General features: G+C 38.8%; 1 protein-coding gene across 2 annotated transcripts in view; it reads left to right on the top strand.

Moving 5' to 3' along the window:
- Positions 1 to 15,762, top strand: part of PLEKHB2 (pleckstrin homology domain containing B2) — a 52,125-nt gene that overhangs the window by 7,687 nt on the left and 28,676 nt on the right. For both annotated transcript variants that reach the window (XM_032843128.1, XM_032843127.1), the window contains exons 2-4: positions 6,844 to 6,888; positions 10,978 to 11,130; positions 12,476 to 12,578. In XM_032843128.1, coding sequence (XP_032699019.1) covers positions 6,852 to 6,888; positions 10,978 to 11,130; positions 12,476 to 12,578 — 293 coding nt within the window. In that variant the 5' untranslated portion in view covers positions 6,844 to 6,851. The remainder of the gene's footprint in view (positions 1 to 6,843; positions 6,889 to 10,977; positions 11,131 to 12,475; positions 12,579 to 15,762) is intronic.

Genomic DNA, 15,762 nt, shown 5'->3' with positions numbered 1-15,762 from the left:
GAGAAGTGTCTGTTTATGTTTTCTGCCCATTTCTTGACTGGATTTGTTGTTTTGGGGGTGTTGAGTTTGAGAAGTTCATAGATTTTTGGGTACTAGCCCTTTATCTGATATGTCATTTGCAAATATCTTTTCCTAGTCCGTGGGTTGCCTTTTAGTTCTGTTGGTGTTTCCTTTTCTGCACAAAAGCTTTTTATCCTGATGAAGTTGCAGTATTCCTTTTTTTTTTTTTTTTAAGATTTTATTTCTTTAGAGAGAGAGAGAGTGTATGTGTGCTTGCTCTCATATTCAAGTGTGAGCAGGGAGGGGCAGAGGAAGAGGGAGAGGGAGAAAGAATCTGAAGCCTACTCTGCACTCTGTGTGGAGCCGGATGTCGGGCTTGATCCCTGACTAGATCATGACTTGAGCTGAAACCAAGGGTCAGATGCTTAACTGACCGAGCCACTCAGGCAGCCCCCAATAGTTCATTTTTGCTTTTGTTTCCCCTCCGTTTGTAGACGTGTCTAGCAAGAGGTCAAAGAGGTGTTCTCTTTAGGATTTTGATGGATTCCTGTCTCACATCTTCCATCCATTTTGAGTTTATCTTTGTGTGTGGTGAAAGAAAATGGTCCAGGTTCATTCTTCTGTGTGTGGCTGCCCAATTTTCCCAACACCATTTTTTGAAGAGACTGTCTTTTTTCCATTGGCTGTTTCCTGCTTTGTCAAAGATTAGTTGACCATAGAGTTGAGGGTACATTTCTGGGTTTTCTGTTCTTTTCCATAGATCTATGTGTCTGATTTTGTGCCGGTACTGTACTGTTTTGATAATTACAGCTTTGTAATACAGCTTGAAGTCCAGAATTGTCATGCTTCCAGCTTTGGTTTTCTTTTTCAGGATTGCTTTAGGTACTTGGGGTCTTTTGTTCTTCCATACAAATTTTAGGATTGTTTCTTCCAGCTCTGTGAAAAATGCTGATGCTTTTTGATAGGGATTACATTGAACGTGTAGATTGCTTTGGACAGTATAGACGTTTTAATGATATTTGTTCTTCTAATCCATGAGTGTGGAAAGTTTTTCCATTTCTTTGTGTCTTCCTCAATTTCTTTCATAAGTGTTCTATAGTTTTCAGAGTGGTTAGTTTTATTCCTAGATATCTTACAGGTTTTGGTACAATTGTAAATGGGTACAATTGTACAATTGTAAATGGGATTGATTCCTTAATTTTTCTTTCTTCTGCTTCATTGTTAGTGTATAGAAGTGCAACTGACTTCTGTATGTTGATTTTATATCCTGAGACTTTGCTGAGTTTCTGTATCAGTTCTAGCAATTTTTGGGTAGAGTCTTTTGGGTTTTCTAGAGTTGTGAAGAGTGAAAGTTTGACTGCTTCTTTGCTGATTTGTATGCCTTTTATTTCTTTTTGTTTGATTGCTGAGGCTAGGACTTCCAGTAGTATGTCAAACAACAATGGTGAGAGTGGACATCCCTGTTGTGTTCTTGACCTTAGGGGAAAAACTCTTAGTTCTTCCCCAATGAGGATGAAACTCACAGTGGGTTTTTCATATATGGCTTTTATGATGTTAGGTGTGTTCCCTCTACCCTTACGTGATGCAGGGTTTTTATTAAGAAGGAATACTATATTTTGTCAGATGCTTTTTATGCATCAATTAAGAGGATCATATGGTTCTTGTCCTTTCTTTTATTGATGTGGTGATTAATTTATTGGTGTTGAACCACCCCTGCAGCCCAGGAATAAATCCATCCTACTTGGTCGTGGTGAATAATCCGTTTAATATTCCGTTGGATCTTATTGGATGGTATCTTAGTGAGAATTTTGACATCCATGCTCGTCAGGGATATTGATCTGTAATTCTCCTTTTTAGTGGGGTCTTTGTCTGGTTTTGGGATCAAGGTAGTGGCCTCATAGAATGAGTTTGGAAGTTCCTTCTATTTCTGTTTTTTGGAATAGTTTCAGGAGAATAGGTATTAATTTGTCTTTAAATGTTTGGTTGATTTCCCCTGGGAAGCCATTTGGCCCTGGACTCTTGTTTGTTGGGAGATTTTTGTTTACTGATTCAATGTCTTTGCTGGTTATGGGTCTATGCAGTTTTTCTATTTTTTCCTGCTTCAGTTTTGGTAATTTATATGTCTCTAGGAATGCATCTATTTCTTCCAGATAGCCCAATTTGTTGACATTTAATTGCTCATAATAATCTCTTAATTGTTTGTATTTCTGTGGTGTTGGTTGAGATCTCTCCTCTTTCATTCACGATTTTATTAATTTGGGTTCTTTCTCTTTTCTTTTTGGTAAGTCTGGCTAGGGGTTTATCAATCTTACTAATTCTCTCAAAGAACCAACTCCTAGTTTCATTGTTCTGTTCTGTTTTTAAAATTAATTTCTGTATCATTGGTTTCTGCTCTAATCTTTATTTACTCCTGCTGAATTTAGGCTTTATTTGCTATTATTTATCCAGCTCCTTTAGGTGTAAGGTTAGGTTGTATATTTGAGACTTTTCTTGCTTCTTGAGGAAGGCCTGTATTGCTATGTACTTTTCTCTTAAGACTGCCTTTGCTGCATCCCAAAGGTTTTGGACTGTTGCGTTTTCATTTTCATTTGCTTCCATATATTTTTTAAATTCTTCTTTAATTTCCCATTTGACTCATTCATTCTTTAGTAGGATGTTCTTTAAACTCCATATGTATTTTTTCTTTTAAAATTTTTTCTCAAATGGCCTGGTGTTGATTTCTATTTCTTCATGTTTACATACCCAGGTACCTGAAAGTAAAACTCAACCTCCCAGGAAGTAAGTACTAAGAGAATAGAGGTATAATATCTGGCAACTCAGATGCTGACCTATACAATTTGTAGATAATAAGAAATCTCTAGGTCCTCAAGGTTTTAGCATGAACTCTCTTTTAAACTCCTATCTTCATGGGCGGTAGTGTTACTAAATTTGCAGGTATGTAAAGTTGTTGGTCTCAGGTTCTTAAAAGACCTTTGAGTAAATGTAACTGTTCTTATCCCAGGACTGACATTTTGACTATTTTTACATAACCACCAACCGATCAAGTACCACTGAAGTTGTATGATAGCATTTCAGCCAGGTTTTATTGTATTGTATTGTGACTTGGTAGCTCCAAATACCTCCTAATAATTTTTTGGCCTATACCCAGGTAGTTTCCTTTTCACATGAAATACAGATTAAGAATTCATGTTATGATGAGGGTAGGACACTTTAGTTTAATTATTCAGGATTTGGCGTGAATGAATACTGATTTATGTTCTGGGGGTAATAACACCACTACAGAAATGTTGTCTACAACATTGTATCACCCATCTTTAATTAAGTTTAATCTGTTGCTTTTACTGCAGGGTAAGCTACATGAAAACAGGGACTTTAGCTTGGTCTCTGCTGTGTCCTTAGTGCCTACTACAAGGTTGGGCACACATTAGCATTCAGTATTTGTTGGATGAAAATATGATGGTGTCTGTTTTGAAATAAATGATTATTTTAGGCTGCAAGGTTTTTTTCCTTTTTTTTTTTTTTGCTGTAGGTTTAGAAAACCATTCAACCCAGTTTAAGTAATAAACTGTCTTTTCGCTTAACAGCCTTGGATTAGGGAGGGTTTCCTGGTCAGTGATAGGTGCTGTTAGCCCTCTAGTCAGCGGCACTTGGCTTAGTCCCTTTTAGTCAGCAGTGAGCAGCATGTATGTGCACTTAGAAAAAGGGGAGAGACTGCCTTTCTGTTTCTAGTTTACCTGAGTGTGTGGGAGAAAAATGGGGAAAGATGAAAAACTTACTTCCTTTCATGGAGAGGACAGACAGCATGAGTTGGCAGAAATCACAAGGACATTAAGAACATTTAATATACGAGATTTGGGAGATGCTGGAGTATAGGATGAACCAAGCTTGTGTAGCTTATTTTGTAAAGGTTTGGAGAATGGTGAGAATTTAGTCAGACATGGGAAAAATTAAAGGTGGGGGGACTGATTTGTTCTTATCAGGTGCCCACTTAGGCTTTTCTTCCATTTTGCTAACCTTCCAGCCCTTAAAGAGATACCTAAAAATGCTAAAGTAGAAAACAAAAATGGTCCAAATAAATTCTCCTAGTGAGATCTATTTTTTTTAAAAAAAGATTTTGTTTATCTATTTGAGAGAGAGACACAGCACAAGCAGATTCCCCACTGAGTGGGGAGCCTGACTTGGGGCTTGATTCCAGGACCCCAAAATCATGACCTGAGCTGAAGTCAGATGCTTAACTGACTGAGCCTCTCAGGCATCCCTATTTTTTTTAATTCCAAAAAAAATTTTTAAGTTATCTCTATGCCCAAAATGGGACTCAAACTCAAAACCCTGAGATCAAGTATCGCATGTTTTGCCAACTGAGCCCACCAGGAGCCCCTAAAATCTGTTGATGAAAGAAAAAGGATATAATACATGGAAATTGTTAAAAAATTAAGTATTAATAGAAAGGTGTAATAGGACTGAATAGTCACTTTTTCTTCTTTTTTTCGAAAAATTTATTTACTTTAGAGAGCACTCGTGTGTGCAAAGGGAGGGTGGGTAGTGAGAGTTACAAGCAGACTCCTCACCGCATATGGAGCCTGATGTGGGGTTCCATGTCACAACCCTGAGCTCACTCATTGAGCCGAAACCAAGAGTCGGATGCTCAACCAACCGTGCGACCCAGGTGCCCCTAGTCACCTTCCTTTCTGATACATACACAGCATTGCCTCATTTCTTCTCCTCAGAGATACACGTGGCTAAGAGTTTCTGTGATTCCTTCCCCAAAACAATTGTGCAGATATCAGCACACATTGTTCTACCTCCTTTTTTCATATCTGCATAATGATCGGTCATGTGTAGAGGTACCCTTTGAGCCATTTTCTGAAGTGGATTGCTTTGGAAGGGGCTAGTGTTTTGCAGTATAAGCAACATTGCCATATATACATTGCCAATATACAGATTTGTTGGTAGACCTCTGCACATCTGTCAGTGAAGCATAATCCTAGTAATCGTGAAATTTCTGGGTCACAGTTTATGAACGTTTAAAATTTTGATGGATGTCAAATCTTCTTCCCAGAGGTTTGCACCAGTTTTCACTCTTGCCATCTTGCTTACTCCTTTCTGGGTATCATAGTTTTCTTCATTTGTGCCTATCTGATAGGCAATATTGTGACTTGTGTTTTGAATTTTGTCTTTAGCATTAAGAGAGAAATTGAATATCTTACAAATTTATTGCTCATTAAGGTTCCTTTTCTTGTAAACTGCCGGGTGATTGTCATTTCTGTTATGTGTGAGCTATGGACGTGAAGGAAATTAGCTCTTTGCTGCCATATAGTTGTAAATGTTTTTTCTTAATCTTTTGTCTTTTTGACTTGTTTTTCCACTCAGATTTTTATTTTTATGGAGTTAAATTTATCACACTCTTTCTTGACTTCTTGAATTCTGTTCTGACCAGCCACTTGGCTTGTTGACACTAGTGCACATCTGACTGCGCTTTGTGAATTCAACTGGTCACACCAGGAATAAAGCTGAAGCAGTGGACCCCAGAGCCCCAGGACACTGGGCATGTTTGGAGAAGCCACAAATCCTTGACAGAGCTAAATCTTAGTGTTTCTGGGGAGCTTTATGTCTGTTGAGTGGTGTTAGATTTAGTAAGGTGGGCAGAGTGTTGAGCCCAAAGCCTAGAATGGGAGGTGTGGGGAGGGGTTTTATTGTCCCTATTGAGGAGGTATTAGGTAAACGCCAAATGGCCAGTGAAATAAAATGGCTTTGGTGCCTTCCTCAACTGACACAGAAGGTGGTCAGGATGGATAGTTAGACCAGATGGCTGTGATTTTTGTGATAAAACAAGAAATATGTGAACTTTTAAAACCTTTGGCATTTCCTGAGATAGAGGTTCTGAGTATCTTGTTATTCATAATAAGCCCTTTTCAACCATATCTAAGCTTATGCTAATGAAGCGACTCTGGCTGGGCCCCTAGATAACTTTAGGATGGGGCCAATTGCCAGGGAACTCAACCTTGTGATTAGAAGTTTAGAACTTTCAGCCCCATCCCTGGACCTGCAGGGATGGGGAGAAGCTGGGGATTAAGTACAGTCCCCAGTGGTCAGTAATGTAATCAATCAGCCTACTTAATGCAACCTCCTTAAAACCCCTAAAGCCAGGGTTCTAAGAGCTTTTGGGTTAATGATCACATAGAGGTGCTGGGAGAGGGCATTGTGCCTAGAGAAGGCATGGAAGGCTTACCCATATGATGCTCTTTGCATCTCTTCCAGTCTGGCTTTTCCTGTGTTGTATCCTTTATAAGAAACAGGAAATGGGGCACCTGGGTGGCTCAGTGGGTTAAAGCCTCTGCCTTCAGCTCAGGTCATGATCCCAGGGTCCTGGGATTGAGCCCCGTATCGGGCTCTCTGTTCAGTGGCAAGCCTGCTTCCTCCTCTCTCTCTGCCTCCCTCTCTGCCTACTTGTGATCTCTGTCTGTCAAATAAATAAATAAAATATTTAAAAAAAACCAGGAAATGCGTTCTTGAGTTCTGTGAACCATTCTGGCAAAATTACCAAATTTGAGGAGAGGTTGTGGGAACCCCCAATTTGTAGGTCAGAAATACTGGAGACTTAGAATTTGTTTTTAAAGTGGGAGCACTCTTGGGGAACTGAACCCTTAACTGATGCTAATTCCAGGTCAGAATTGAGTTGAATTCAGTAGACATCTAGTTGTTGTTCTCTGAGATTCAGAGAATTGGTTTTTAATGTAGAAAGACCCACATGTTTGGTGTCAGAAGTGTTGTGAGTGAAAAACAACTTATATGGGCCATTCTCTTTTCTAGGTATAACTTTGGACTTGGCTGTTTCTTTTATAGGTGGAAAAATGGCATTTGTGAAGAGTGGATGGTTGCTGCGACAGAGTAAGTACCGAAGATGAGCCTGTTGGACTGGGTTTAGTGTTGCTTAGGGTACATGTTTATTTCTGTTGCTGAAACGGATCACATTTAAAAACAAATGTCAAAGTCTTATTAATTTTTAGAGCTCTGTGAACTGTGTTTTTCCTCACACAGAGTTCTTTCTTTGTTATAACTTTGATAGGAACCAGGGAATCGTGGTAGTCCCTGCTGGTTTCTCTTTTTCTCACTAGGGTGCTCTATTACTTATGGCTGACCTGAGTCCCTGCTGGAATCTAACCAAGCTGAACCCTGTCTCTGTGGGAAGTACCTGTCTTATTTGGGGATTGAACAGTGACTAAGATTCTGAAATACTAGAGACTAATTATAGAGATGAAGATTTGATTTGAGAGATAAATAAAATTTTATTTCTTTTAGATAAACTCTATCTAAAACTAGTTTATCTAAAACTAGTCTTTTGGATCTCCAAAAGAACTCTGCAGAAGAGAATCAGTTTTTTGTTTATTTTCTTTTAAAGACTTTATTTGTTTGAGAAGGAGAGAGAGAGTGTATGAGCATGAGAAAGAATGAATGAGTGAGGTGTGGGGGGTGTGGGGGGGTGGAGGGGTGGGGAAGGGCAGAGGGAGAGGGAGAAATACTCCCTGCTGAGCAGGGAGCCCAATGCAGGACTGGGATCATGACCTGGGCCAAAGGCAGACACTTAACCGACTAAGCCACCCAGGTACCCAGGATCATGGAATGTTCTAAAGTAAGAAGAATCAACTCTGTTCTTTGGAGAAAAAGTAAACAGATTATTCTGCTGTCCTTCTAGAAAGAGCATAGTTAAGGGAAAAGTGACTACTATATCACTTATGACTTTACCAAAAAACTGAGCTGTAGTTTATACTGTTTATTGTTCAGATACAAATTTCTGTTATCCCTTCAGAACTTAGCTAAAATTGAGACTAGCACTGAAGAATGGACTGCACACCTTAGATGGTTTATAAAAACTATTATTTATGAGGGTTGTTTGTGATCCTGTTACGTAGATTTTACATATGTTATGTACTTATCATAGCAGCTCTGTGAGGTGGGTGGCGTTATCCTGGTTTCTAGTTGAAGAAATTGAGTTTTAGTGATGTTAGGTAACTTAACACTGTGGGTGGCAAACCTGTATTGAGATTTAGGACGTGTCATTTCAACATTGATAGACTTTCTACCAGGAGACAAGCCTTCAGCTTATTTGTCCTGTCACTAGTTCAACATTCCCAGACCTGGAGCTGAACCAGGTGTCCTTTCAAGTCTGTGACAGTTCTATATTCTAAGAATAGATAGAGCAGTGTTGGCTTTAAAAAGAAAGTCCTGGAATATTGGAGTCTAGCCCCAGTCTTTGTGTAAGTTTCTTTGATTTGGGTTCTGTGATTCCATTCTTCCCTAAATTGTTAGGGGATGTGGAGAGCCTTGCTTGTGGAAACCTTGAGGATATATCTTCCTTTCCTGGCCCTTTGGATATCTCTGCTTTTCTTTTTAGGCTTTGCTGTGTCCTTGTTTGAGGACAAGCTTTCCTTTCTCCACCATGACTCAATGTAAATGTTCTGGGAACATAAATGAACAGTGACCATTTTGACTATTTTTTGTCCCCTCTCCCATCACTGCCTAGCTTGATGACATACACAAAATAGATATATTTAAAAAAAATTGTACTAACTTTTCTAGTTTCTTGGTCCATTGACAGTCTTGAAGTGTATATTCAGAAAACTTATTCCATTTCCCCATCTTCGAATTTGTGTTGATTTTCCTTTGCAAAAACCAGAACTGTCAATCATAATAAAATAAGATGAAGTGAGATATATTATACTCACTGGGTATAAACACAGATGATTACAGGTATGCATAGTGGTCTAGAGGTTTCCTTTTATTGCCATTGCCACACAGACCTTTAGGACTCTGGAGGACAGCCTAAATTGGAAATCTGCAGTCAGGGCTTAGGTGGCAGGTGAGATACTTGCGTAGAACTCCCTAAACCAGTGATCCCGTCTATATGTTTGGGCAGCTCTGTTTGATAGTTTCTGTATAGCTCAAGGGGCTGCCAATCAAATGGATGCTGATGTCACTTATTTATCAGTTTGGGACAGTGCTGTGGATGCCCCTTTTTGCAAGGAGGGTGCCTGATAGATAAAAGAGATTTGGAAGGGTGATATGGTGCATATTTTGTTATCACCAGTAATGGCTATGAGAGCATAAGGAGAGGTACATGGAATGGGATTTGTGCACAATGGCCAAGAAGGGTGGGGTCTAATAGGAACGAAGGATGTAGTCGGTAGTGTCTGGGTGTGAGGAAGGAGTAGGGGTGACTGACTTGGCCTTTTTGTTTTCCTTTTTGGCTGACAGGGAAATTTCAGTTTCATAAAGTCAGTGCCTAGTCCAAGAATACAAATGGTTGGATGAATTCCTTAAACTGATAGGCTTTGTGAGGTAGCAGGACAGATGCACACAGGATGGGAGTCAGTGTCCTGGCTGTGGGTACACCCAGTGTCTGAACCTGCTTCTGTGTCTGTTTGAGGCAGGGAGACCCTCCCACGCCATGGGCTTTAAGGGAAGATGAATGGTAAAGAAGAATATATGTGAAAGCTCTTTGAGAAAAAAACAAACATATTTTTTCAAAAGAGGAAGGCTTTACTCTTCTCTATATACTTTATATACTTTGTATATAGAGACTTCACAGTCCAGTGTTCTCTGATCATTAGCAAAGTTATATACTACTGGGAAACTTTTGATATGCTACATGGAAAATTAAATATTAGATGTTTCATTAGCTTAAAATGAAGGATTTTTTTGTTTTTAAAAATTTTTTTGAGTATAATTGACGTAGTCTTACATTAGTTTCAGGTGTACAACTCTGTTATGCTATGCTCACCACAAACATAGTTACCATCTATTTCCATACATCACTATTACAATATCATTGATTGTATTCTTTGTGCAGTGCCTTTTATTCCCCTGATTTATTCATTTCATAACTGGAAGAATCTCTCTCTCACTATCCTTCCTCTGTTTTGCCCATCCCTCATCCCCCTCCCATCTGGCAAACATCAGTTTGTTCTCTGTATTTATGTGTCTTTTTCTTTTTTTTAATGTATGTTTATTCATTTTATTTTTTTAGATTCCACATTGAGTGGAATCGTGTGGTTTTGTCTTTCTCAGTGTGATTTATTTCACTTCTCAGTGTGATTTATTTCACTTAGTGTAATACCTTCTAAGTCCATCTGTGTCATCACAAATGGCACAGTCTCATCCTTTTTTATGAGTATGTAATATTTCATTGTATATAAATCTCACGTCTTTCTTCCATTTGTCTGTCAATGGACACTTAGCAACTTAGGTTTCTTCCTTTTCTTGGCTGTTGTAAATAATGCTGCAATAAACATAGTGACTATATGTTTTCAAATTAGTGTTTTTGTTTTCTTTGGGTAAATAGTAGTGGAATTATTAGACCATATGGTATTTCCATTTTTTTTAACATCTTAATTTTATTTTTTTCAGTGTTCCGAGATTCATTGTTTATGCACCATACCCAGTGCTCCATGCAATACATGCCCTTCTTAATACCCACCACCAGGCTCATACCCCCACTTCCCTTCTCTCCAGAACCCTCAGTTTGTTTTTCAGAGTCCTCAGTCTCTCATAGTCCATATGGTATTTCTATTTTTAATATTTTGGGGAACATCCATACTGTTTTCCATAGTAGCTCTACCAGTTTACATTCCCACCAACATACGAGTGTTCTTTTTTCTGTATATCCTCACCAACACTTGTTATCAAAATCAAGGTTTTATCAAACTTAAAAAAAAAAATGGCGACTATTAAGTTGGCAGCATTCTTAGTATCTTTAGTGTAAGCTAAACACTATGTAGCCTGGTACAGCATAGGTGTTTATGCTATTGGAGTCTGCTTTCATCTCTATTTTGATGGAGCAACTCTGGGCAGCTGTATGCATGCATACTTATGGGGCCAGAGGAACGTTTCCTTTGTTTCCTTTGTTTTAGTTATCTGTGAACTAGAGAATGAAGTCCTTGCTTTTTTGGCTCAAAACCAATGGGTTTCCATTTTTTTCAGGTACTATTTTGAAGCGTTGGAAAAAGAATTGGTTTGACCTGTGGTCAGATGGTCACCTGATCTATTATGATGATCAAACTCGGCAGAGTGTCGAGGATAAGGTCCATATGCCAGTAGACTGCATCAATATCCGCACCGGGCATGAGTGTCGGGGTAAGTGAGTCTGTTGTGGCCCGCTTCTGTCCTCTACCCTTGTCCATTCATGGTGGGAGTTGAATCATCTTCCTTTCTCCTTTTGCTTTCATTGACAGACCAAAGAAGGGTTTCATCTTTCATCAAAGAAGGGAGGTAACCACAGTGGGCACCCAGACACTTGGATCATGAATCATATGGTTGGGGCAGATTAATTTTCTCAACTGAATCAGACCCAGCAGTCCACATTCCTTGCTCTGTTATGGAGAAAGTGATGGAGAACAACCAGACTGCTGGGATCCCCAAGAAAGATGGAACCACCCTAGGTAGTACAGGTTTTGTTACTCAGAAACTGGCATCTTATTGATGACACCACCAGTCAGTTACTTAAAAATCCATGATGCCTTGGTTTCCTTGAATTATTCTTTATATTCATTTTAAAGTAATACATTTTTAATAAGTATAGACTTTTATATTTCTAATTAAGGGCATATATAGACTTCCCTGTTTATTAGCTCTGTTTCTGTTTGGAATAGAGTCTGTTTTAGTAAACACTGATGTTTGAAACATCCTGATCTATATAATAGTTTTTGAATTACTGAGTTAAAAAATGGCCTATCTGCTAGTAATAACCATTGTTGTAACATCTTGCCCCTGCATGTTAGTTCTTGAAACACAAGTATCCATGGGCTAGCTGTTGAAATATCTACCTACGCTAGGCTCAAATATCACAGACCTTATTTCTTGGTACACAGAGCTACTTGAAAAGTATGATTTTCACTTTTAAAGCAGTGATCCAGTTTAGTATTTCCTGTGAATAAAAGCAAAAAGTATTTTGTTATCTGATGCTCAGTAACGCTTTTCATTGGAGCTTATTCTTCTAATGTCTGGGCCGTTCTGTACATTTCAGTATATGGATTGCCCTCTAGAAGAGGCCTGCTTGTTCTTCCTTCAGGAAGTTTATTTATTTATTTTTATTTACTTATTTGTCTAAAGATTTTATGTATTTGAGAAAGAGAGGAAGGGAGAGAGCACATGAGTGGGTAGGGGGAGGGGGAAAGGGAGGGAGAAGCAGACTCCCTGCTGAGCAGGGAGGCTGATGTGGGGCTCCATCCCAGGACCTTATGAACATGACCCAGGCTGAAGGCAGATGCTTAACCGACTGAGCTACCCAGGCGCCCCTCCTGTAGAAAGTTTAATTGGAACAGAGTTGTGATTCATGTGCTTGGTTCTGTAGAGCAGGGCAAAGATGTTTTATTATTGGAATGTTCTGAAATACTGGTCTTTTGCTTATCTGAGTTGTTAGGTAGAATAAATCCTTTAAAACAAACTATATAAATACTGCCTTATTCTACTTATTTTTCAGATATTCAGCCTCCAGATGGGAAGCCAAAAGACTGTATGCTACAGATTGTTTGCCGAGATGGGAAAACTATCAGTCTTTGTGCAGAAAGCACAGACGATTGTTTGTAAGTTTTGAGTTTTTATGTGTTTAATTTAAAAACTGTTGTGTTTTAATTTCCAGTCAAGGAAATTTCCAGAAGGGAGAAGAATGAGAATGGAGTTTTCCTTCAGGCAGCAGAATAAGTGACTCAGAGGATATGTGAAACAAATGTAACAGGGCATTATTCCATACCTAACAACCCTTGTCCTAGTTTCTGCTTCTCTAGAGCTGTGCAGGCGAGATCCCATTATACTGGGAATGACAGAGTATTAGTATATAGCCACTTTGCACTCTTTTTCATTACTAGACGTACATTGGGTAATGGATGTAGTTGAATGGGTTCTTAAATCTTGTTCTTTTTATGTAAGTATCTTTTAAAAAAGCATTGACATCTCTGTTACTCAGTCTTTTCCTTCCTTTGGTGGTTCTTGCTCCATCTGCCATCTTTGAAGAAGGGATATAATAAGGAAGAAAACCTAGCTTTATCAGTTCTCAGCCTGTTAACATTGGCAGTGAAGTTGAATCAGAATCTTGAAAATACCGGCTAAATTATAATTTGGAGGTGAGGGAGCGCCTAGGTGGCTCCGTCGATTAAGCATCCAACTCTTGATTTTGGCTCAGGTCATGATCTCAGGGTCATGAGATTGAGCCCTGTGTTGGGCTCCATGTTGGGTGTGAAGCCTGCTTAATATTCTTTCTCTCCCCCTCTCTGACCAAGCACAACTGCATGCAAGCTCCATCTTTCTTAAAAAAAAAAAAAAAAATTGGGGGGAGATTTTTTTTTAATGGCTACTCTGTACCACCTTTATGAGTTAACTCTGGACGTTGTAAGAATTCACTAACCGAATATTGTAATGTTCATTTATATTAAAATCTTTATATTTAGGTGACTATTTACATACAATACAGGCCAGTTTGTCAGAGTGCTTGCTCCACATTTCACATATATGTTCATTTTCAATATAAACATTTATTCCATGCTAAACTCACAGAGTTTATTTTAAATCCCATATATAGCTGCTTGTTTACACTCTTCTGATTTATATCAAGCAGTAAATCTTAAACGATACTTTCTGGAAGAGATACAGCTTTCCTTTAGACTGATGGAGAAATGACCGCACATAAATCCGGTTTGCTACTTTTTAATAAACTGGACCTATATTATTACTGCTTAACAATTTAAACATGTATATTGAACACTTACCTGGCACTAGTCACTGTGCTAATTACTTCATATATGTTATTTAATCCTCACTATATCTTATAAGGTAGATGTTATTCTTGTTATAAGAAACTTAGGCTTAGTGAGGTTAAGTAACTTCCTGTATCACTATTTTTTTTGTTTTTAAAGATTTTATTTATTTGTCAGAGAAGGAGAGAGAAAGAACACAAGTAGGAGAAGCGGCAGAGGGTGAGGAAGAGGCAGTCTTCCTGCTGAGCAGGGAGCCTGACGCAGGGCTTGATCCCAGGACCCTGAGATTATGACCTAAGCCAAAGGCAGATGCTTAACCGACTGAGCAACCCAGGCACCCCCCTCCCATATCACTTTTTTAATGCTCCTGTAATAAATTACCCTGACAGTGGCTCAAACAATACAAATTTATGATTACATGTTGTAAGGTCAGGAGTCCAACACTGGGTCTTAAGTGTCAGCAGGCTCTAGGAGAGAATCTGTTTGCTTGTCTTTTAAGCTTCTGGAGGCTTCTTCGTTTCTTGGCTTCTGGGCCATGCCTTCTCTTGTGGTCATCTTTTTGGTTCTCTGCAGGTGGGGAAGGGCTTATGCCTTTAAGAACTTAATGAATAGTTTGTGCCAACCTGGATAATCCAGGGTAATCTCCCCATTTCAAGGTCCTTAACCTTAATTACAGCTATAGAGTCCCTTTTGCCCTGTGAGGTAACATTCGCAGCTTTTCAGGATTAGGATGTATACATCATTCTGCCTACCATACTTGCCAAGATTTTAGAGGCTAGTAGACTAGACTCAGGATTTGAACCTTTGTCTCCAGAGACCTGTGTTCTTAACTGCTCTGTTCTGCTGTACATTGAGGTGTCACATGGAACATTCTTTTTTTAATGTAGTGGCAAAAATATCTGGAACTATCCATAATTAGACCAATGATGCTTATGATCTCAGTAAATGTGAACTGGTTACATTCCCCTTAAAAAGAATAATATTTGTGATTGGGTAAAAAATATAAAGTCTAACTATATAGTCTGTTAACAAGAATTTGAAATAAAATGACTCGGAAAGGTAAAAAAGTAAATAGGAGACTGTTTCAGGAGAGTGGCTGCCACAAACTGGGTGCCTTAAAACAACAAAGGTATTCTCTCACAGTTCTGGAAGCTAGGAGTCTGAGCTTGGCGTGTCAGCAGAGCCATGCTCCCTCTGAGACTCCTGAGTAGAATCCTTCCTTACCTCTTCCTAGTTTAGGTTGTGGATGGTGATCCTTGGCATTCTTTGGATTGCCATTGGATCAGTCCAATCTCTGCCTCTGTTGTAACAAGGCATTCTCCCTGTGTGTCTGTGTCCAGATGTTCTTTTATAAGGACACTAACTGTAGTAGAGTAAGGATCCATATACGTTAATTCAGTATGACCTCATCTTGAGTCCACTTGTAAAGACTGACCTTCCTTCCTTCCTTTTTCTTTTTTTCAGATTCATTTATTTATGATTTATTTATTTGACAGAAAGAGAGAGTGCGTGTGTACATGTGCCTGGGAAGAGGAGAGGGAGAGAGGTTTTTTTTTTTTTAGGGACAAATGAGCATTTATTTGGTATTAAAGAATTGCAGTTGAGGGAGCACAGATCCAGGTAAATCCCCAAGCAGTGTTCCCACTCAGAGAGTGTTCATAGAGTTAAAGCAAAAGTTTTTCATTTTTTATTTCAATTTAGTTAACACATATTGTATTCTTAGTTTCAGGAATAGAATTTAAATTGTGATTGATCACTTACATATAACATCCAGTGCTCATTATATCAAGTGCCCTGCTTAATAATTAGCCCATCACGCAGCCCTCACCCCCTCTAACAATCTTCCAGTAACCCTCAGTTTGTTTCCTCGAGTTATGAGTCTCCTATGATTCCTTCCTTTTCTGTGTTCATCTTAATTTATTTGTCCTTCCCTTCCCCTGCATTCGTCTCAAACTCTACACATGAGTGAAATCATATGGTATTTATCTTTCTCTGACTCACCTATTTTGCCTTGCAT

The sequence above is a fragment of the Lontra canadensis genome, unplaced genomic scaffold (assembly GCF_010015895.1).
Source record: "Lontra canadensis isolate GAN:19392208 unplaced genomic scaffold, GSC_riverotter_1.0 scaffold136, whole genome shotgun sequence".
Lineage (NCBI taxonomy): Eukaryota > Metazoa > Chordata > Mammalia > Carnivora > Mustelidae > Lontra > Lontra canadensis.
This window is presented reverse-complemented; position numbering and strand designations above follow the sequence as displayed.